The following is a 21,026-nucleotide window of genomic DNA, read 5'->3' as shown; positions in this document are numbered from 1 at the left end:
CCCCCCCCCCCCCCCCCCCCCCCCCCCCCCCCCCCCCCCCCCCCCCCCCCCCCCCCCCCCCCCCCCCCCCCCCCCCCCCCCCCCCCCCCCCCCCCCCCCCCCCCCCCCCCCCCCCCCCCCCCCCCCCTCCCAAGGTTGAAGCGGCCAAAGAAGACCCGGTTGACGGCTTGCGCGAGCAGTCTGGACTGGGCGAGAGCGGAGGCGTCGCCGAGCGCGGGTTTTGGCACGCGCGCACAATTGCGCCCCGGCGACGGGAAGACAGTCACAACTGCATTTGGACGGCTCAATGTAGGCAACTTGGAGGCGTGCTTGTCAGCAGACAAGGGATTGAGATGCGAGGTGCAAGCGTACGAAATGGGCGAAGAGGAGGATGGCAAAGAGTGGATCGTCAGGTTGCGCCTCATTGCAGGGAGAAGGCTCTGAAGACGCGGACTGTATTGTTGACTATGTCGGTACAAGTCTACAATACATGGAAGGCGGAGCAGCGAGGGTGCATCAAGCATGTGTGGGCGCTGCAGGGCAAAAAGGCTGGTAATTGGATAGCTTTGTGCAGCAGAATGGGCACAGTCAGTACATATCTACAGCATGCACGTGCAATCTCGCAAGAAAAAGGAAGCTGAATGCCCAGCAGCACGAAACAAAAATTGAATCCCTCGACTCGGGATCGAACCAAGGACCTTGAGATGATCAAGCCAATTACAGTCTCACGCTCTTCCAGCTGAGCTATCGAGGGTTGTTCGATGAAGACACGAAGTTGGCTTGTCAATACATTCAGTGACATAACGGCCCCACTCTGCCCGCTTCTTCATACTCTCGACACCTGTCAAGTCACGCCGCCCTCACATCAGACTTCAGAGCTTGTAACACACGGACTTCAAGCAGAGGCCGACAAGAGAGCACGCGACGGAAGCTGCCTTCGAAAGGATGCAAGCGGGACCTCGAACAGAATGCGTTACAGCAGCACGCCTGGGTTCTGCCCAGCCAGGACGAGCCGAAGCATACAGTCATCTCGCTCACTTCCTCGGCTGGGGCGGCTCGCGCTCGAACCAGCTGCTCGTGTAGCTGGTTGCCGCGACGAGGTCAAACACCTTGTCGCCCACGCCCAGAATGGTGTCGGCTGTTTGCCGTGCAGGTCCTTCGGGGAAACCAGTCGTGGCAACCCTGTATCGGCCGGAGCAAAAGAGTATCAGCGCGTGTTCCGGCAAGAAGAGGAGTGTTCGCCGGCGGAAAGTCGCGACGAGGCCATCCCCGAAGCCCATTCCTAGCCCAACCACGCTTCGTCGCCGGCCTTTCGCGGCAAGTGACCCGCGTCCGCCGTCGGCGCCACACGCAGTCACGCGAGCGGAGAGACCAGTCCCGCGGCTGCCCAGCGGGTGGACAGCGGTGTAATGAGAGGCCCCGGCGACAGCGTAGAGCTCCTCCCGCCGCTATCGTAGTCCGCAACAACGCCCGCGCGCTGCCCATAGACCAATACAGCCGCGAAGAGCGAAGCGAAGCCGACTGACTGCATGCCCGTATGCCGCTTGACGCCTGCGAGCACGGTCGAGAAGAAGACGATGTCGAGAGCGTAGTGGGTGAGGCGACCGAGGACCATGGTGCGCTCTGGCGGGGCTCGAGTGGACGTGCGAAGGAGGGGAGACGAGTGTGGGGGTCGAGCAGGTGATGAAGCTGGAGAGGGGCGAGCACGTCGTTAGCGCGGCTGAGACAAGCGGGAGAAGGCTACTGCACGTACTCCGGTACAGCACAGCTCAGCGAGCGCTCGATTCGGGTGGTGGGCCGCGTCGTGAGTAGCAGACCGTCTCTCGCCAAGTGCGGGCGCAAGTCGCCGAAGGCGATGTTCTCACCTCGCTCGCTTTGAGCGCTGCCCGTACAGCGGGATCGAATTGCGGTCTACGAGAACCGCCTTAGACCAGTCAAGGCAGAGGACCTCGTCAAAGGTGACTTGCACGTGACCAGACAGGGCGCCTTGAACAACAGCCCATAGGAACGAACGAACGAGGGGCACGGACGTAGACGAAGTATACACAGAGCGTCTCGAGATAAAAGACAACTTGGGAAGAACGAAAAGGAGGATGACGCACGCGCCGTCGGGACGGGGAGGGAAAACGACGGGCGGAATTAGGTTGGGTCCGTAGACAGGTGGTTGCGGTTGCGAGTAGATTTGCGTGTATGTTGTAGACGCGGAGCCTAGACGCGGAGCTCTGCGTATCACAAGGAACAGTCAGCGAGCAGCGGCGGCCAGAAAACGGAACGAAACGCACCTCTCTCGCGTCCGCTCGTCAGACCTTCCTCGTTCTCGAATCCGTAGTACCCGCCGCGCTGGTCCTCGAACGGGTCCATCGCCTCCTCGTCTGCCCTCTCGACGCCTGGCCCCTCGCGCCGAATCCAGGCGTGCCCGTCCGGACCAGGCTGCTCATCCTCGAACCGCACGACGCTGTCCCTCCCGTTCGAGTGCGACGATCCGGACCGCTCCTGGACCATCTCGGTCGAGCCATTCGGCCCGGTGACGTGGACGGCCGGCGCTGAGCCGCCCATCATTGGTCCGCCCACCCCGCGAGCCTGCTGCGTGCCCAGCGAGCTCGGAACGCTGCGGCTCGCGAAGACACCGCCGGCCATCGGACCCGGTGAGCCCTCGTCGGCGTCGGGTGCCGCAAAAGAAGACGAGCGCGATGAGCGGCGCGGTCCAGCGGTGGAGACGCCGGCTTCGCGCGCGGCACGGAGGACGCGGCGCTGCTGCAGCGCGCGTTCGCGGGCCAGGTGTGCGCGCGTGCCCATCGAGTTGGTGCGCTCGGTGAGGACCTGTAGGTGGGACCGGGCGGAAGAGTGGCGGGATCGGCGTTGAGAAGGTCAGGACGAGTGAGCCAGAGTGATGCTACGAGACGACGCACGTCTTGGTCGAGGTACAGCAGGATGTACAGTGCGAAAGCCCAGATGATCACCATTTGCAGTGCGGTCAGACCGAAGGTCGTGTACGCCAGGGCGACCGACCAGTTGATCCGATCGCACGCATCCTGGAAGTCCGACGGCTTCGGGTAGTGCCAGTAGCCGTCCCTGCGTACGACGCTCGTGAGCCTACGCTGCTGAGTGAAACGCCGAATGGATGAGCGCGACGCACCAAAGGCAGTTCTCCTGTCCACGCAGGTCGCTCGCGAGCGCCAACGCGCCCGAGATCCAGATTGCCGCCAGCGCAAAGAGCATGAGGAGCTCAGTGCGCGTTTGGTTGATGATGTCGAGGAAGCTACCGGGGCGGAACAGCCGCGGCGTGACGAGCATGGTGCCGAAGAGGATGAAGGGGGTGGCGAGGCCAAAGACGATGTCGGCGATGAGCGAGCCCCATGCAGGCTTGATCACCGGGCCGTGCGTGTTGTAGTAGACGACGACAGAGAGACACAGCGCAGCGGTCGTGAGCGCAGAGGCGGAGGTGAGGGCGTAACTGGGTTGCCGGATCCGACGACGAGGGAAGGTCAGCTCTACGTCGCGACAACAGTCTCGTCCGACGCACAGGATGAACCGAAGAGCCCGTATGAGGTTAGGTGGCGGCGCCCAGTTGCTAATGTAGCGCTGCATCGACCCGCTGACCTCTTTTCGCGGTCCTGGCCTCTGCCGCCGTTCCCGCTGCGGGTCCTGCTCGTACAGGTAGCCCTTCTCATCGTCGCTGAGTGCGATCCCCTTCTTCTCGCGTCGGAATCGGTCGAGTAGGCCCATCCTGGCAGCTTAAAGCGCGAGTGGGGGATGAGAAGCGAGTTCGCCGGGTGTTCACCGATGCGACGAGGGAGAGGGTGGCAAGCGTCGTCGCCTGCGTTGGGGGCAGCAGGGAGCAGAATAGCCTCGACTACTGCTCAGGCGAGTCTGCAGGCTGCACAGCGATGACTGGATGGGGAGCGGCGAGGGGAAACACTCGACGCGGACGGCGATTTCGGGGGCGCCGAGCGGGGCGCCTCGAGGACGCCGGACACCCTTCGACGCCGAATTAGCGCCTTTGCCGCCTTCCGCTTTGTGATTGGCGCTGTTGCACTGGGAATTGCATCCGCGTGACCTCGGGCTTGTTCCCGCTTTGATCGAAAGAAAAGCTGCGGAATCATGTCTTTTACGAGACCTCGTCGATAACCAGGGAGGGGAGCTACGAGCGAACGCAACATGCATGCACAGGGGCGAAAAACACGACTCTCAGGGGGATGATGACCTCAAAAGAGGGTTGAGGGGTGGACACTGAGAAGCCACGTAAGTGGGACGAGCTGGGAGACGTCTAGGCGTTGCCGGTCACTGCGAGTATGAACGAGTCAGCGAGGAGCACGGTGAGCAAGAGTTTGGCGGAACGCACCTCGCTGGTCTGGCTTGGCGACCTGCGCCGATCCTGCGCTCGCGCGCGCCTGCTTCGGCGTCGATGCGCCCGTCTTGGCCTGCAGCTGCGCCTGCGCCTGCGCCTTGGCCTGCTGCGCCGCGATGGCAGCCTTGACCCGCTCGCGGTCGTCCTCCCTGCGGCGTTTGGCGCGCTGCTTGACGATGAGGACGCGCTCGAGGCTCTCGCCGAGCGGGTCGCGCCACTTCTCGACCGCGCGGTACTGCCGCTCGATGCGCTCGGCTTCGCGCACGAGCCCGAAGGCCCACTTCTGCATCCCGTTGCTCGCTGCTGCGGCTGCGGCGGCGGCAGCTGCGGGCGAGGGCGAGGCAGACCCGCTCGCAGTCCCGCTGCTCCCGCCGTCGGGAGCTGCACCGCCCTTCGCCGCGGCATCAGCAGCCGCGCGCTGCTGTTGCAGAAGCAAGAACTGCTGCTGAGCCGGCGTGAGGCCCGACGGAACGCCCTGTACGGGCGGCGGTGCGAGTGCAGCACCAACCCCGCCCGACGTCGGCGTTGCTTGCGGAGCGTCCCGCGCGAGCAGCGCCTTCTGCTGCGTGCGCGACATGGGCCCAAGCGAGGCGGAGGAGGCGGTGCGGTGCTGTGCGGTGAGTGGACGATTCGGGCGAGGAGAGGAGGAGTATGGCGAAGCGCTCGCGGACGAGTCTTCGGTCGGTTGTGGAGGCGGGGTCGGGGCAGACGGCGGAGGCGGCTCGACGAACTTGACGATGAGAGGCGGTTGGCGGGGCGAGGGGGAAGAGCGCGCTCGGCTGCTCCGGCCGTAAGACGAAGACGGCTGCGGCGCACCAGGGATCGGGTACCGCTGCGAAGCGGTCGCAGAGGGCGAGAGCGGCGGCGTCGAGCCCGTCGAGGGCAAGCCGGTGAACCCGCGCAAGGCATTGAAGTAGCCGCTCGCAGACCGCTTCGCATGCGACAGCGCGCCCTCGGGCGCCGATCCGCTGGGTGTCTGCGCTCGGCTTGCAGCAGCCTGCAGTGCCGCGAGCGCCCCTCCTGCAGTCTCGCCTGGGCGCAACCGCTGCGCGTCCGCCGGCCCGAGCGTCTGCGCCCGTCGCGCCGGGCCGGCCGTCGCCTCTGCCGCCTGCCGCAGCGACTGCATGCTGCTCATGCTCTCCGTGCGCCGATGCCCGCCGCTGCTGCCCGGCCGCTCGCCGATGACGCTGCGACGCATCGCCTCGTTGCTCCGCGCGTCCTGGCTTTCCGGCCCGGGGCTCGTCAGCTGCGCGCGCGCCGTTGCGCCGCGGTCGAGCACCGTGGGTGCCATGCCGCTCGCCGAGCGGCGGAAGTTGGGCATGGGGCGATGCAGGTGTGAGCGGACCGAGGCACCCGACATGATCGAGGCATTGGACGATTTGCGGGTAGGGTGGACACGAGTAGGTTGAGGCGGTGGGGGACTCGTAGGGGCGACATCGGTCGGGGTCGGGTGCTGAGGGGTTCGAGGGCGGTCTGTAGGCGAGGGAGCCCGCGTGGTCGGACCGGAAGAAGGCGGCCTGCTGGAAAACGCGAACTCGGGCTGTGCGGCTGCAGCGAGGGAAGGTTCGGCGGACGGGTGCTCGTCGATCGGCGAGCTCTCGGGAGGAGACAGGTGCTGCGGGGCGGAGGGCGGCGCAGGAGCGGCGAAGCCGGCAGCCTCCTGCTCTGCATCAGGAGAAGGCTTCATCGCGTCCGAGTCGGTTTGGGCGGGCGTGACAGCTTGAATGACAGCCGGGAGGGAGGGTAGGGCAGGCGTCGCTGCTGGCGGCATCGCTGCGCTTGGGATCGTGCCTTCTTGCGGAGGCGGGACGTGGTCCTCCAGCAGGTCTTGCGCCGCCACGTCCGCGGGCCGCTCTGGCTCCTCCTGCTCCTCGGACGCACCGACCTGGAATTTGGGTCGCCGTTCGTGCTGCCCTCCGTTCGCTCGCGCCGCTGCTTCTGCTGCAATCTGCTGTGGCTGCGGCGAGTCCGTCTCGTCGTCGTCGAGCGCGCTACTCGGGCGCTCGTCGAACGCCTGCGCCAATCCCGAGTGGTCCTCGGGACGGAAGCTCTGCGAGACGTCGGGGAGCTTCTTGCCGATCGCGAGCGGCGAGTCGGTCGCGCTCTCCCAGTCGCTCGTCGACGTGACGCTGCCCGACACGCGCGCCTTGCCCTTGCCCTTGTCGTCCGTCTCGATGCGCAGTTGTCGCTCGTGCTCGAGCTCGCGCTCGGCGGCAGCGCGATTCTCCTCCTCTTGCCGCGCCCGACTGCGCGAGCGGGACCGTCCACGTTCGGACGAGGGTGCGCCCCGCTCGCTCGCAACGACCGTCGCCGTGCTGCTCGAGCTTGTGCGGCGCCGTCCGAGATCAGGGCGCTGCTGCCGCTGCTCGCCGTCCTGGTCGACGACGCCATGGTCATCGCCGCCGCCGTGCGGCCCGCCCTCGTGTCCGTCTGCATCGTCGCCGCCGGGCATGCTCGTCATGCCGAGTCCGAACGCCGACTTGCGCGAGGTGCCTGTCGCGCTGCCGCTGCGACGCATCTGGTGCGGGCCATGGCTGGCGCGGCGGTGGTGCGCGAACGAGACGGGGTGGTGCCCGGCTGAGTGGTGGTGCGACGAGAGCGACGTCGACGACTTGTTGCGGCGGGGCTTGCCCGTCGAGGTGGACGAGAGGGAGCGCAGCGTGTGCGTCGAGAGGTTCGAAGACGACTTGTTGCGTGCGGGAGGTCGCGGGGGACCGGTGCTGGTGCTCGTCAGGGTTGGCGAGGTCGGCGTCATGGTCGAGAGAGGGCGGCAAGCGCGTACACTGCCCTGCAGGGATACACAGTCAGCGCGAGACCCAAAGCGAGTCCACAAGAGCCGAGTTCGCTGCTGTGTCGCCATCAGGCGAAGCTGCGTCGATGGAGACAATGTCGACACCGCACGACACGATGGCCTGGTCCTGTGCACGTGCGTGCATCCATAGACCGTGCAAACAGCGCGCAATCACCACAGAACGCTCCGCACGTCGCAATCGTGATCTCCCCCCGACTCGTCGATAGCGCCCCGCTTGACCGGAACAGCCCACAGCAACGTCTGGAGAGCAGCAGAGGCGATGTAGAGGCACGTACGAGGTCAGTCTAGCGCACAAGCGTGTGCGATCGCTTCAGCGAGACGCGAGCGCGTCCGCGTGAGTGGCCGAAAGTCCAAGAGGCTCCTCCCCCTCCCGACGAGCCGACGAACCTCGCCTCCGTCCCGACACTCTTCGCTGAACTGTGTGCGCGCTTCCCTCTGTCCAGCTCTCTACGAGACAAGTCGGAAAATTGATGCCGAAAAGAGACTGGTCAATCCAACTTCGATTCTTTATTTGCATTTTGAAGCCTGAACGGCGCTTCTCCGTGTGTACGAACAGAGTGGGAGGTTCTATACAAGTGACCGCCGAGGGCGATTACTGGATCTTGACCGAGTGGGGCTCGCCCTGCTCGGTCTTCCAGCCAAAGACGTTGATGGGCCACTTGGGCGAGTACTCGGCCGGGACGTTGAAGCGGCGCTCGTTGTCGCCCTCGCCAAGCTTGTCGATCGCGGCGATGTCGTCCTGCGTGAGCTCGACCACCTTGAAGTTGCTCTCGATGCGCGAAGGCGTGACGCTCTTGGGGATGATGGCGTGCCCGCCGTGCATGCCCCACGCGATGAGGACCTGGCCAGCGTCGGCGCCGCGCGCTTCGGCAATCTTCTTGACCACGTCGTGCTGGATCAGGAGCGGCTCGCCGACGTTGTTGTTGCCAAAGCCAGAGTACGAGGTCGTGATGATGTTGTTCTTGGCGTGGTACTCGTTGAGCTCGCGCTGGAGGAGGCGCGGGTGGCGCTCAATCTGCAACACGAGCGGAGGTCAGAACGTCGCTCGGAACATGTACGCGAGACAACGCACCTGGTTGACGACAGGCTTAACACCGGTGGCCTTGGTGATGGCCTCGATCTGTCAAGGCGAAACGAGTCAGCATCGATGACCAGTCAATAGGAAAGGCAGGACGGACCATCTCGACGGAGAAGTTCGAGACACCGATGGCCTTGGTCTTCTTGGTGTCGAGGAGCTTGATCATCGCCTTCCAGGTGTCGACCTGCGAGGCGAGACTTCCGCAATGAGCAGATGAATCGTGAACGTAGCAGAGTGGGACGCACGAGCGAGATGGTGGTGTCAATCTTGACCTCCTTGTCGTTCGCCTTCGGGAAGAGGTTCTGGTGGGGGTTGCCCTCGGCGGGGAATGCGACGGGCCAGTGGATCAGGTAGAGGTCAAGGTAGCTGCACATCGACGGCGAGGTCAATAGCTGCGCCAGAACAGCGTAGGATGCCGACGCACTCGAGGCCAAGCTCCTGAAGAGTGTCGTCAAGGGCAGCCTCGACGAGGTCGGGGTGGTGCTGCGAGTTCCAGAGCTTCGACGTGATGAAGAGCTCCGAGCGGGGCACACCCGACTCGGCAATGGCGGGGCCGATAGCCTTCTGGTTGCCGTAAACCTGCACAGTGAAGAACGTCAGCCACGCGGGTCCTCGGAGTGGTCCCAGGCGAGGGGAGAGAGCAGCGCACCTTGGCGAGGTCGAGGTGACGGTAGCCGGCCTTGATGGCGACCGAAACAGCCTTCTTGACCTCCTCATCGGGCGCCTGCCAGGTGCCTGCGGGCGTGGAAGGTGATGGTGAGTGGGGGGTCGCAAGGGTGAGGGCCGCGAAAAGTGCCGCGACGCACCGAAGCCGAGGAGCGGGAAGTCGGCGCCGTTCGAGAGCTTGACAGAGGGGACGGCAGACATGGTGAAGCTGCTCTCGAGCGAGGGTGCAAGGCGGGAGGTCGAGCGATGACGCGGGGTCAGGGTGGGGGGAGGAGGGCAAGCAGGAGGGAGTGAGCACGGCGCAGTTCGTGTGGACCTCGCAGCCGAAGCGCGGCAATGTCACGCACAGTTTGAGTGGACCTTACTGGAGGAAGGGATGAGGAGGAGCGAAAGCTGCGCAACGCAACCATCGCCGCTCGTCGCGCGCCGCTTCGGCCCGCTTCGCCGGCTTGCCGGCCCAATTTGGGCAACGCCTCCATTTGCAGTCTGTGAGTCCTTCAAGTACTTGCTGCGTCTCAAGGCCGTTGTGACACCGACGAGACCACCTCGCCGAAACTGGGAAACCTCCTCGATGAGACCATGTACCGGTGGCAAGAGCGGAGCGTGGGTAGATTGGCCGCTTCTTGGCGTGCTCCGCACATAGGGCACAATCGCAAGAGCTGCGAGCCATCGTAAGTGGTAGAAGCTGGCTGCTACGAAGCTGCAGAAGGACGACAACTTGAGAAGGCCGCCGACTCTCGTGCATCCGCGTGCGGCAACGAGCGTGCGGCAACGAGCGTTGACGCAACGCCAAGCGACATACGCACAATGCGAACAACAGAGAGAATTAGCTACGCGATACGAAAGCCCTGCTGCCCCGCCCGTCCTCGTCAATGTGGTACACCGACAACCTCGACGTCGCCTCGCCTGCTGCAGAGCGCGGTATCGCCCGCCTGCGACCGTCACCGCCCGTCACCGGGGCGAACACCGACGAGAGCGACGGAAGGCCGAGCCAGCTGAGCCATCCGGCTGTCGCAGTCGGCTGATCCGTCTCACCGCGCACCTTTTCGCCCTGCCCAAACAGCTCGACCAGCCACGTCCACCATCCTTCACTGCTAGACGCATCCGACAATGTAGTCAACCTCGGCAGCTCTGTCTCGGCCGGTGCGATCTCGCCGCGAAGGGTCATCTCGCTCGCCTGGTCCTGCGAGAGCGGGTGCGCGAGGACGGCAAGCCGGTGGCTCTCGCCACCAGCTGCGGCGTCGTGACGCGCCTGCATCGGCGAGATGATCGAGGGACCGCCGAGGAAGGAGAGGAGGACGACATTGCCGTTCGTGAGCGTGTGCGAGGGGTCAAAGGTCGGGAGGTGCTTGGGAGGCGGTGGAGAGGGTGGCATCGCCCTTGGTGCACGAGCCTCTCGATCCTCGGATAAGGCGCTGGGATTTACGTCGATCGCAGCGTCGCCATCGTTTGCACAGGAGACAGGCGCGAAAGAGCTGCGCCGGCTCATCGAGTCGCCGCCATCCAACTCGTCAGCCTCGTCAGCCGTGACGAAGCGCTCGGTGCCCATCGTCGCCAAGCTCGAGACACTCCATGCCGAAGCCGGACGACTCGCCGCCGTATGACGACTCGCTGGGCCTTTCGGCACAGCGCGCTGTGCACCCCGCGCTGCCGGCGACGCAAGCCCCATCTCGCGATCGAGGCGCTCGTAGCCCTTGTCCAGCCGACGGTGTGCGTCGCGCCACCCCTGCTTCTCGTCGTCGTCGCCGCTCTCGAGCGGGCGAATGCGGAAGTCCGGTCCGGGGACGAGGACGGGCAATTCGTCGCTCGCCACCTCCTCGCGAGCGAGGCGGTCACGCGTGTCGAGCGCGACGCGCTTGGCGGCGCAGAGCGCTTCTGGAGTCGGGTTGGGGTGGAGCGTAGTCGCGACGTGCGAGACGTAGTGCGCAAAGTCGGACGCGGAGGGGTGGTACGTCGGCGAAGGCGGAATGTGTGGATGAGGGGCGGGTAAGCGGAACGACGCCCTCGAGCAGCCGGTGCTGGATGCGGGAGGCGCGGAATCCGCAAGCGGGAGAACTGCCAGGACGGAACGAGTGCCCTCGTCGAAGAGCAAGAGCGAGTTGTGGTAGCTGGCAGGGACGGGTTCTGGCGGAGCTGGTGCGCCAGGTGGGAGGAAGAGGAGGACGCGGTAGACGGCGAGCAAATCGTACTCGGTCGCGCTGCAAGAAGCGGGTCAACGCGAGGAGCACGGGAGGATGCAACAGTACGCACCCAATCAGCCAAAGCGACCAGTCGCCCTCCTGTCCGCCTGCATGCGATCCGCTCCATCTTAGCCCTCTCCCGCATTCGGCACAATCTGCTGTCGCGACCACCTCGACGCTAGTGCCGCGTCCCGCCGACCTGCACACCCCCGTCCGGGAGCAAAGCGAAGGGGCCCGTCACATCCAGCGTGGGAGTAGTCGCGGCGGGCACTGCGTGGACTGTGACGTCCAGCTCATCGCGGGTTGCTCCCACGACTCCGTGGCGGGAGGGAGCATGCGCAAAGACGAGCCGGGCTTGCGGTGCCATGCCGCCCTCTGTCAGATCGGACGCTCGTGAGCGGATAGCTGGACGAGCAGGAGCGAGCAGCAGAGCAACAGTGCGAGCCCATTCAGGCAGCAGGGACAGAGACGGACCAAGCGGCGCGAGCGGGATGAGAGTCGGGCCCTGGCGGGAAGTCAGAGCGGTGCAGGTCGAGCATCGGCGTCTAAACTGGATGAACACCGCATGTCTGCGGCAAATTGGTAAGTTTAGTAGCGAAAGGCAGCAACAACGACGAGAAAAGCGCAGAAAAGCGGCCAAGCAGCTGAACACGTCAGCACGCCGCCGTTGAACGCCGCGCTGCCTGCCGTGCGGCGATCAAAACAGCAACCGCGGTCACGTCCACAGCTGTTCTCGTCTCTCTCTCGCCCTGACGTTTCGAGACTCTACCAGCGCGCTTGCACGACGTCGTTCTGTCGACGGTCACAACGAGCGCCAGCCTTGTCGCGATGCCGCCGCCTGCCACTCGTGCCGAAGATGCTGCCGCCGCGGCAGACTCGCCTCACCCGCACCACCTCGCCGAGCAGCTTCCGCCTATTAGCTTCGAGTCAAATCCGTCGAACGAAGCTGCACAAGCGGACGGACGAGAAGCCGGTGGATCCGTGACGGAGAAGGAGGGGACATTGTCGGCCTGTGGGGAAATCGCGGCAGGCGAGGCAAAGCAGGTCGACGAGGAAAAGGCTGTGCCGCCCGCACCGGGACTATACGACTACCCGGACGGCGGGTGGAGGGCTTGGAGGTGCGTCCGGTTTCGGAAGACGATGACTTCTAGCCGCCGAAGCCGTTTCGAGCTCTGCTGGCACTGCCTGATCCACGATGTGCGCCTGTGCTGACATTCTATGACCTGCAGTGTTGTCGCGGGAGCGTGGTGTGTCAGCTTTACGTCCTGGGTGCGTCTGAATATCTGCTTGTCGTGACTATTTCCTCGTGGAGACACCACTGACCCTTCCTTGTTCGTCTGTAGGGCCTCACGAACGCTTTCGGAGTCTTCCAGAGCTACTATCAAGAGCACCAGCTATCTGAATTCAGGTTAGTCCTCGGCCGATGCTTCAGTGCGCGACTCGCCCTCGAAATGCGGATCGCTGACCTTTCGTTCCCTCGATAGTCACTCGGGTCAGTCCATCTGCTCGGTCCGCTGCAGACGGCTTATTCACTCTCCCAATCATGACAGACATCTCGTGGATTGGCTCTCTGCAACTCGCGCTCGTCCTCGCGTGCGCCATCCTCGTCGGCAAGGCGTTTGATGCGGGCTACATCAAATATCTTCTCACCATTGCCGCATGTCTGTGGGCACTAGGGTGAGTGTAGTTCTTGAGTGGTTGGGTCAGGACACGGCAGCGCGCATTGTCGCCGTGTCGAAATTGTCGACCACGGCTCGGACGGCCGGGTCCCCTTGTCTAAAAGCTTGTCGAGCAAGGAGAACGAGGATTGCCCGGGCTTCGAACGTGTTGCTGACTGCCTTCGATATCTCGCAGCATGTTCGGCCTGTCTGGTGCCTCGCAGTACTACCAGGTCTTCCTTGCCCAAGGCTTGACGTGCGGACTGGCAGCCGGCGTTGCATTCATTCCCGCGGCTTCGAGCGTGTCTCACTGGTTCAAGAAGCGGCGCGCGACTGCACTCGGCATCCTCGCCACTGGCAGCTCGTTCGGCGGTATCATCTACCCGGTCCTCCTCAACCACCTCTTCCCCAAGATTGGCTTCGGCTGGACTGTCCGTGCTGGTGCGTCGCCTCGTCAGTCACATGCAATGATGGCGCACTGACAGGGTCTCCGCTACAGCCGCCTTTCTCACTTTCGGCATGGTGTGCGTTGCCGCCCTCACCGTCAACTCGCGACTGCCGCCTCGCAAGATCGAGCGCATTTTCGACTTCTCGCCGCTGCGCGAGAAGAGCTTTCTGATCCTAGTTATCGGCGAGACCCTCATCATGTGGGGCCTATGTGCGTGAGACTCTCGCCGTGCCTTCGCGCTCACGCCTGACTCGTCAATCTCCTTCAGACACGCCGTACTTCTACATTCAAGACTGTGAGCGGCCATTCTTGATCATGTGTCCCCTACAGTGGTTGACCACCTTGCCTCCAGATGCGCTTTCATACGGAATCAGCTCGAACCTTGCCCTCTACTCGCTCAGCATTCTCAACGCAGCCTCGTACGTAACATCTAACCCAAGCCATTTACATCCTGAATCTGAATAATGACTCGTGCAGCATCTTTGGTCGCGTCATCCCAAACTGGCTGGCCGACACGTATGGCCCGCTTACCATCCTGACGCCTCAATGCTTCATCTCCGGCATCCTCATCTTCCTTTTCCTGCCCATGTGCAAGAGCACCGTCGGACTCATCTTCTTTACCATTCTCTTCGGGTTCTCTTCGGGAGCTTGTGCCTGCAGTCCGCTTCCTACTCGCACTACTCCGCAACTCACGCCTCGCCACTGCAGACGTCTCGATGATGCCCGCAACCGTTGCAAGCCTGACAAATGACATGCGTCAAGTCGGACACCGCACGGCAACGATGTTCCTCATTGTTTCGGTCGCTGCGCTCACGGTACGCCCCGCTGCGGTTCGCACGCTTTGGCCTTGCCCGCTGACCCACACCTCTGCTCGACAGGGCACACCCATCAGCGGCGCCATCATCTCCCGCAGCAATGGCTCGTACGTCGGCGCCTTCGTCTGCGCCGGCTGCTTCGTCATGGTTGGGTCGTGCTTCAATGCCGCGGCATGGTGGGTCGTCTCGCGCGAGAAGGGGACGCGCTGGGTTTAGCCTCGCGTCTCACTAGAGGAGGTAGACGCATATCTGTGCCTGTACAGAGAGGCTTGCGCGACTGTAGGAATGCATTGTGCCGGTTACACGCTCTCTCCGGGTTGACCTTCTCAAGCGAGGAGTAAGCCTGCCGGCGTACACAGAGCACACGGAAGCTACCTACGCAAGCTCGATCTGCTCCAATTGCTGAGGCCGGCGTGCCAGAGAGATTGACCTCGGCCAAGTGCATCCGCGCTCCCGCTCTCCCCGCTGCCGAAACCTGTTCGCCTCAACTCCCGTCTCTTCGCCATTTCTCTCTTCTCAGCGGTCCTGCTTGGCTTGCCCTCGTCAAACGCATTGCTACAGGGCCACTGACGAAACCGCCGTCAAGCGCGGCTCCCACAACCGATGTGCTGTTTTCGTCTCTCCGCTTCTTCTCCGCGAGGAGAAGATGAGCGGGGCCTGCGGGCGGAAAACACTGGACAACGGATGGTGGGATCGCTTGCACGCCTTCCGAGCGGTGACAAGATGTCGCTTGAGACTTACAGTACCTTCGCACGCAGGTCTGCGATGTCGGCAACCCTCCCGTGCCATCGGCCAACTTCTCCTCGACCAGCTCCCTCCCCTCGACGCGCCGCCACAGCGCTCGGCTCGAGCGAAAATGTGATCGCTCCCGTCTGTGCTGCTCAGTGACCTGTCCAGCAGGCGTACAAAGCTCCCAGCGCTGTGAGGCAGGCGCACGATGCTATGCGCGGCTGTGCTCGCGCTCGGCGATGAGAGCGTCTGGGGAAGGCCGGGCAGCCGTGCCGAAGGCGCTGCTGCTGACAGGCTTTTCCCTCGCACATAGTGCTGCTTGAGGCTGCTCCAGCCTGGTCAGCGCTTCTCCGACAACCACCTGCTCGAGATGACGGTTCCGAGGACGACTTCGTGGGATCACGACGAAACGACGCCCGCGGTGTCGCCAACCGCCTCTGCCGCGGTATCCCGCACGCCGACACTCGTCGACCTCCCGGCGCACGGACTGACAGCGGCATTCGCTGAAGGCGACGTGCTGCAGAAGAAGAGCTCGCAAGATCCGAACGAGGGGCAAGACGACGATGAGCACCTGTCGCTCGACAAGGACCGGCACCACGGCCACCGTCTGCACCTCCCGCACCCGCATCTTCCGCCTCACCCGCATCAGCACCTTGAGCAGTATCTCCCGCCGGACAACTACGAGACGACCGACGAGCTTGCGAGGGAGAAGGAGGCGGCCCAGGCCGGTGCGGGAACAGCAGGGGCGGACCCGGAGAAGGGCCCGCAGGAGGCGGCGCCTGTGTCTGCGGGCCCTGCGACGTCAGACTATCCGGATGGCGGCCTCGAAGCATGGCTGTGCGTTTCCTCCGCTCACTGGGACACTGCCTGCTACTGACGCGCATATCTTGCTCCTTCGCCTGTCCCTGACTGTGTCATCGACCTCGTTACGCCGCGCAGCGTCGTTGCCGGGGCGTGGTGCATCTCGTTTACGGCCTGGGTGAGCGTTGACGCACTATCGAGCCGCAACCCGATACTGACCTCTCGTTTCCCAGGGCTACGCAAACGCGTACGGTGTTCTCTTGAGCTACCTGCTGCAGAACAACCTGTCCGACTACACGTGCGTACCGCAGAACTCCGAACGCAATCTCACACGGTTACTGACGGCATGATCTTGTCCTGCAGCGAGTCCGACTTGGCATGGATTGGCGCCTTCCAGCTGTTCGCCAACCTCGCCTGCGCGATTTTCTCCGGCAAGGCTTTCGATGCGGGTTACGTTCGCCATCTTATGGTCGCCGGCTTGCTTGTCTACACCGCAGGGTACGCCCGTCCCCGACGCGCTCACAAGCAGTCAAGACTGACTAAAATTCATTACACAGCTTATTCGGCTTGTCGTACGCCACGACCTATTGGCAGGTGTTCCTCTCGCAAGGCCTCGCATGCGGTGTGAGCGCCGTTTTGTCGATCTGTCCCTCAAAATGCTTTTACTCACACAAACGTGTTCTCGCAGCTCGCCTCGGGCCTGACGTTCTTGCCGGCCTGCTCTGCCGTATCCCACTACTTCAAGGAGAAGCGCATGTTCGCGCTTGGCATCCTTGCGACCGGATCGTATGTCTCCTCTAACAGTGCTCACCGCGCAAAGCAACTGACGTACATCTTCGTGCAGCTCCCTCGGCGGCGTCATGTACCCGTCCATGATGAACAAGCTGATGCACACCATCGGCTGGGGATGGACCATCCGGGCCGGTGCGTATTCTTCCTGCTGCTCAGAAATCAAGCAGCCTCGGGGCGCGTACTCGCAGTGCTGACAGATTTTCTGCACGGCAGTCGGCTTCATCAACGTCGGTCTGATCGCGTTCGCCTGCCTCACCGTCAAGTCGCGACTCCCGCCTCGTCGCACTGGCGCGTTCTTCGACTTCAAGGTCTTCCTCGGCAAGCCCAATCTTGGCTTCAGTCTCTACGTGGCTGGTGCCGCAATCGTCTGGCTCGGTGCGTCCCGCTCGTCCCAAGCCTGCTTCAGCCCGGTCGTCTGCCTGCTCGCGTGAAGAACTCACACTGCTTCCCTACACAGGCCTGTACACTCCGTTCTTCTACTCTGAGCAGTACGCGCTGTTCCAGGGCGTGTCGGACGACATCGCATTCTACTCGCTCTCGATCCTTAACGCTGCGTCGGTCTTTGGCCGTACCATCCCCAACGTGCGTCGCCGACCTCGGTTCGGTTTGTCGCATGGCGAAGCTGACCTGCTCAACTCTGTCAGTACTACGCCGATTCGTTCGGCCCGCTCAACCTTCTCATCCCGTTCACTGCGGCAGCCGGCATCCTCCTCTTCTGCTGGATTCCCGGCCTGATGAATACTCCGGGTACCATCGTGTGGTCGCTCGTGTTTGGCGCTGCGCAGGGCGCGTTCGTGGCGATGCTGCCAGCGTGAGTTCCGCTTCTCAACTGAACGTGGGAGGATCGAGACACTGACCTTCTCCCTTGATTCCCTAGGTCCGTGGCGGCCCTCACCGACGACATGCGGACTGTCGGCATTCGCATGGTGCGGTTTTTGCGGCTGACATTGATCTGTGGAAGCATCGCGCTGACCCAGCTCGTCGACCTTCGCGCTCGACAGGCCATGGCCTTTTTCATCCAATCCTTCACCGCGCTCGTCGGCACCCCCATTGCGGGCTACATCATCTCGCAGGTTGGCGGCCAGGCGGGCTACACCGGTGCGGGCGTGTACAGCGGCTGCGTCGTTCTCGCCGGGTGCGCGCTCATCCTCGCGGCGCGTATCGTCGTCTCGCGTCGGAGGGGTACGCCATGGGTGTAGATGGGCAAGGTTAGAGGACTCTATAGACGGTGCGCTCGAGAGATAGATTCGCTGGGCTGCGTCAAGACCCCTGTCGTAACATCGCCCATTTCAATTGCCTGCAAGTCGAAGCAAGAACGAAGGGCAGAGGCGATAGTTGCAGCGAGGCAAGCCCAGTCTGCAGTTTCGGCTCTCACTATGCGAAAAAGAGAAGAAAGCGCAAGCCCACGTGCTCGCGGGCCATTTCGTCGGCGACGATGCGAGGCTCGGACTCCGCAGCTCGTTCTTCTCCTCGTCGACGGCGTGCAGCAGACTCGAGCGACCGGGACACTCGCAGCTGGGTCTAACTGCACTGCTACGGATGCCCCGCTCGTCCGCCTGAGCCCTCTGTCCGCTCTTCTCCGCCTCCCCCGTCTCGTCCGCCCAGCACGAAGACGACGATGGCGCCACCCGACCCGACCAATGCGTACGCCGTGCCAGGGCCATCGCGACTGCCGAGCAGTCAGCCTCAGCACCCCCGCGCGTCTACAGGAGCCGCCTTTGCCGCGGCAGGAGCTGCTCCTCGTCCCTCGGCAAACGATGGATCGAGGACGTCCTCACGCTCAAGCAGTCAGCGGCCGGCACGCAAGGAGCCGATACGCCGTGCAGACGGGCCTCTGCTCGTCAAGACGGTCGTTGCCGCCGACGGCGTGCGAGAAGTCCCCGGAGCGTTCGAACACTGCGAGGTCGAGGACCTCATCAACCTCATCTGTGCGTGCGATAAGCCCCTTGCAGGTGCCATCGAGCTGACTGGGAGACCGCGCACGCCAGCCGCCATGCTCGACCGGCTTATTGAGCACAACGACCGCATCCCGCTCACTTCGACCTCGCTCACCCGCTTTCACTCGCGAGCGCCGCCCAACATCTCTGTGCGCGACTACCTACTGCGAATAGCTAAGTTCACCAATGTCGAAGCCTGCTGTCTCCTCATCCTCCTCCCATACGTCGACAAAGGTCAGTTTCCACCCTCGTTTCGGCTGCCTCCGCTCAAGCTCCGTTGACCCCTGGCTCGTCTCATGCAGTCTGTGCTCGCCTGTCGTCTTTTACCATCTCCTCCTTGACCGTCCACCGCTTCCTGATCGCCGCCGTGAGCGTCGGGAGTAAGGCGCTGAGCGATGCCTTCTGCACGAACGGGCGGTATGCGAGGGTTGGCGGCGTCAGCGTGGTCGAGATGAACCTGCTGGAGAAGGAGTTCTGCGAGGCGCTTGACTGGCGCTTGACTGTGCGTATTCTCTGGCTCTTTGCGGTGGGAGAGGCGACTGATCTGCTGAGCCGCGCAGACGTCCGGACCCGTCCTCGCCCACTACTACACCTCGCTCGTCCGCTCGCATCCCGGCTACCGTCTGTCCGACGCCCCTCTACCTTCTCCTCCACCTCCTCCGCACATCGACATCCCCGCGCCGACTTCCCCCCTCGCGCCGCAGTCGCCCTTGACTCCCTCGGGCCAGCCGCACTCGCTCTTCGGCGCGATGGCCATGGACGTCGAGCAGCCTCCGTCTGCAGCCCCCGTGGCTCACGCACCTGTACCACCGAACGGGCCTGTCGACCGGCCGTCGCCATCCTCGCCTCCCTCACCCGCGGCGCCGCCCTCCAGCTCGTCCTCCAGCGTCTCCCTCTCGTCCAACTCGGCCTTCAGCGCGTCGAACCCACACTCGCTATCGGGATCGCCGCAGCGCGACCGCAACCGCGGGCGCGAGCGTGCAGACCCCGCCTCGGAACAAAGCGGGAGCGGGGGTTTTTCGCCCTACCTCGCGGTCGGGCCGTCGCCCTTCGCCCCTCCGCCGCTCATCCCGCCCAAGCTGCACTCAGCCTCTGCCTCGCATCTACCGTCACCGGTTCGCGCACCCGGGATGGGAAGCGCAGGTGCTGCGCGGCGCTCTTCAGTCACGTCGCCGCCTCTCGCGCGTGTGGCTGCTGCAGCCGAGGTCCCGCCCGCTTCGCCGGCAAAGCGGGCGCGCGGCCCGTCGACGTCTGGGCAGGGCGGACAAGCGGGGCCGGGCGCGGCGACGGATAACGGATCGTACCGCTTTGCGCCGAGCCCACGCCTGAGCAACGGTGCGGATACGGCGGGAGGTTCGGCTGCGGCTGTTGCAGCTGCGATGGACGAGGGGTATTGAGATCTATGGTTTGTGCAGGCGGTCGGTCCGAGGAGTGTTGGGTAGCCGTGCGAGGGTTGATCGGAGACTGGGGCATGTTGTACTCGCAAGACTGCATCTATCCGCATGTTGAAACTCTATCCGTTATTCAGTCTCGTCTACGCCTTGTGAGCGCCTCGCAGCCGCCCCTGCTCCTGCTCATGCTCCTGCGCCAGCCGCTCGATCCGCTTTGCGGCCTGGTCGACGAGCACGCGCGCATACACACGGTGAGCCCAATTGACTAAAGGCGGCATGATCTTCCCATCCTCCCGTCCGTCCCTCCCGCCCGTGCGGGCATAGTCGTGCGCGCACCCGAACCGCAGCTCGACGAGCGGCTCGCTCTCCTCGGCGGTCTGAAGCAGCGATGCCTGCCAGGTGTGTCGCCCGCCGCTCATCAGGCGCCAGGGGTATCCCCACCGAGCGACGCGCTCGAAGAAGCGCACCAGGTCGGGCGGCATGTCGAATTGCGCGAGGAGCTCGTCTGAGGACGGCGCGACTGGTTCCGGCGCTGGGACGCGCACGACGTGGAATAGCCCGTTCAGGAGCGACTGGCCGGGGTGGAAGCCGGTTGCGCCTGAATATCCGGTGCCTAGGGCGGGAGAGAAGCCGCCGAAGACGCGAGCCTGGAGTGTCATTGGAGGTGAAGTGAGAAAGAGGCGCGTCCACGCGAGGGTGAGGGCAGTCGGGTCGGGCTTCAGGCGCGAAGGCTGCCTCGTTGTGCTTGTCGCGTCCGCTCCGAGGCGCTGCAAGACGGTAGACGCGGCCATCTGCGGCTCATGAGCCGGACAGCGCTTCTCGAGCGCATGCTGCGCAGCCACGAGGCGCGCGAGCGGGACCGCCACCGTCCAGTGCTCGATGTCGTGCACGCGCTGGCTCTTCCCACCGCGCGGCACGCGCAAAGGCGAGTCTTCGGGAGGGTTCAGCAGCTTGACCCGCTGCTCGAGACGCGAGAGGTAGACGTGCGCCGCAGCCGTTGCCGGGACGCTGAATGCGGCGAGAGCGGTCAAGAATCGGTGACGCTGCCACAGCGAGGTGCGCGCTGCCATAGGACGTCGACGAAGAGCAAGCAGAGGTTGAGCAAGCGGCGAAGGTCTGTCAGACGTGGGTGGGGCGCGGGTGCCCCGAGCCCGAAGGCCGAGCAGCGAGAAGGCGCGCGCAGACGCAGGAAGGTGACCGCGGACAGAATGCATCGCGAAGCGGTAGAAGCAGAGTCGAGAGCGGCGAGAGCGAGAGAGGACGGGACGAGAGCGCCGTGCTGTCCTGCGCGCAAGATGGGCAGGCCAAGTGGATGATGGTACAGCAATGCGAGTGACTGGCTGCGCGGAAGGAAGGAAAGGACTACAAGCACGCGTGCATCGGAACGAACGA

General features: G+C 64.0%; 9 protein-coding genes across 9 annotated transcripts; 3 read left to right on the top strand and 6 right to left on the bottom strand.

The window, feature by feature from the left end:
• Positions 1 to 1,013: 1,013 nt before the first annotated feature.
• Positions 1,014 to 1,594, bottom strand: ATG44 (mitofissin; the record flags this gene model as incomplete). The annotated part of the gene is made up of 2 exons (XM_076650362.1): positions 1,014 to 1,161; positions 1,506 to 1,594. The coding sequence occupies 2 exons, from the start codon at positions 1,592 to 1,594 to the stop codon at positions 1,014 to 1,016; spliced, it is 237 nt and encodes a 78-aa protein (XP_076504164.1).
• Positions 1,595 to 2,187: 593 nt separating this feature from the next.
• JCM10292_007752 (MARVEL domain-containing protein) lies at positions 2,188 to 3,705 on the bottom strand (the record flags this gene model as incomplete). The annotated part of the gene is made up of 5 exons (XM_076650361.1): positions 2,188 to 2,201; positions 2,262 to 2,799; positions 2,889 to 3,051; positions 3,116 to 3,433; positions 3,503 to 3,705. The coding sequence occupies 5 exons, from the start codon at positions 3,703 to 3,705 to the stop codon at positions 2,188 to 2,190; spliced, it is 1,236 nt and encodes a 411-aa protein (XP_076504163.1).
• Positions 3,706 to 4,246: 541 nt separating this feature from the next.
• Positions 4,247 to 7,082, bottom strand: JCM10292_007751 (uncharacterized protein; the record flags this gene model as incomplete). Its single annotated transcript, XM_076650360.1, has 2 exons — positions 4,247 to 4,263; positions 4,322 to 7,082. The coding sequence occupies 2 exons, from the start codon at positions 7,080 to 7,082 to the stop codon at positions 4,247 to 4,249; spliced, it is 2,778 nt and encodes a 925-aa protein (XP_076504162.1).
• A 649-nt stretch (positions 7,083 to 7,731) lies between these two features.
• Positions 7,732 to 9,084, bottom strand: JCM10292_007750 (uncharacterized protein; the record flags this gene model as incomplete). Its single annotated transcript, XM_076650359.1, has 7 exons — positions 7,732 to 8,154; positions 8,212 to 8,259; positions 8,318 to 8,401; positions 8,463 to 8,583; positions 8,642 to 8,796; positions 8,867 to 8,952; positions 9,024 to 9,084. The coding sequence occupies 7 exons, from the start codon at positions 9,082 to 9,084 to the stop codon at positions 7,732 to 7,734; spliced, it is 978 nt and encodes a 325-aa protein (XP_076504161.1).
• Positions 9,085 to 9,709: 625 nt separating this feature from the next.
• On the bottom strand, positions 9,710 to 11,602 carry JCM10292_007749 (uncharacterized protein; the record flags this gene model as incomplete). Its single annotated transcript, XM_076650358.1, has 2 exons — positions 9,710 to 11,081; positions 11,538 to 11,602. The coding sequence occupies 2 exons, from the start codon at positions 11,600 to 11,602 to the stop codon at positions 9,710 to 9,712; spliced, it is 1,437 nt and encodes a 478-aa protein (XP_076504160.1).
• A 289-nt stretch (positions 11,603 to 11,891) lies between these two features.
• On the top strand, positions 11,892 to 14,200 carry JCM10292_007748 (MCT family MFS transporter; the record flags this gene model as incomplete). Its single annotated transcript, XM_076650357.1, has 12 exons — positions 11,892 to 12,181; positions 12,293 to 12,332; positions 12,407 to 12,471; positions 12,548 to 12,555; positions 12,614 to 12,740; positions 12,918 to 13,162; positions 13,221 to 13,379; positions 13,438 to 13,464; positions 13,522 to 13,588; positions 13,647 to 13,819; positions 13,878 to 13,984; positions 14,048 to 14,200. 12 exons carry the CDS (start codon positions 11,892 to 11,894, stop codon positions 14,198 to 14,200), a joined length of 1,461 nt encoding a protein of 486 aa, XP_076504159.1.
• Positions 14,201 to 15,083: 883 nt separating this feature from the next.
• JCM10292_007747 (uncharacterized protein) lies at positions 15,084 to 17,505 on the top strand (the record flags this gene model as incomplete). Its single annotated transcript, XM_076650356.1, has 12 exons — positions 15,084 to 15,550; positions 15,653 to 15,692; positions 15,748 to 15,812; positions 15,878 to 16,012; positions 16,072 to 16,138; positions 16,203 to 16,300; positions 16,359 to 16,438; positions 16,520 to 16,681; positions 16,764 to 16,888; positions 16,951 to 17,117; positions 17,184 to 17,232; positions 17,308 to 17,505. The coding sequence occupies 12 exons, from the start codon at positions 15,084 to 15,086 to the stop codon at positions 17,503 to 17,505; spliced, it is 1,653 nt and encodes a 550-aa protein (XP_076504158.1).
• Positions 17,506 to 17,924: 419 nt separating this feature from the next.
• Positions 17,925 to 19,640, top strand: JCM10292_007746 (cyclin family protein; the record flags this gene model as incomplete). The annotated part of the gene is made up of 4 exons (XM_076650355.1): positions 17,925 to 18,234; positions 18,295 to 18,477; positions 18,546 to 18,745; positions 18,804 to 19,640. The coding sequence occupies 4 exons, from the start codon at positions 17,925 to 17,927 to the stop codon at positions 19,638 to 19,640; spliced, it is 1,530 nt and encodes a 509-aa protein (XP_076504157.1).
• A 137-nt stretch (positions 19,641 to 19,777) lies between these two features.
• JCM10292_007745 (uncharacterized protein) lies at positions 19,778 to 20,704 on the bottom strand (the record flags this gene model as incomplete). Its single annotated transcript, XM_076650354.1, has 1 exon — positions 19,778 to 20,704. The coding sequence occupies one exon, from the start codon at positions 20,702 to 20,704 to the stop codon at positions 19,778 to 19,780; it is 927 nt and encodes a 308-aa protein (XP_076504156.1).
• Positions 20,705 to 21,026: the final 322 nt, after the last annotated feature.

The sequence above is a fragment of the Rhodotorula paludigena genome (assembly GCF_050403205.1).
Source record: "Rhodotorula paludigena JCM10292 DNA, Rt_paludigena_JCM10292v1_ctg34, whole genome shotgun sequence".
Classification (NCBI taxonomy): Eukaryota; Fungi; Basidiomycota; class Microbotryomycetes; order Sporidiobolales; family Sporidiobolaceae; genus Rhodotorula; species Rhodotorula paludigena.
This window is presented reverse-complemented; position numbering and strand designations above follow the sequence as displayed.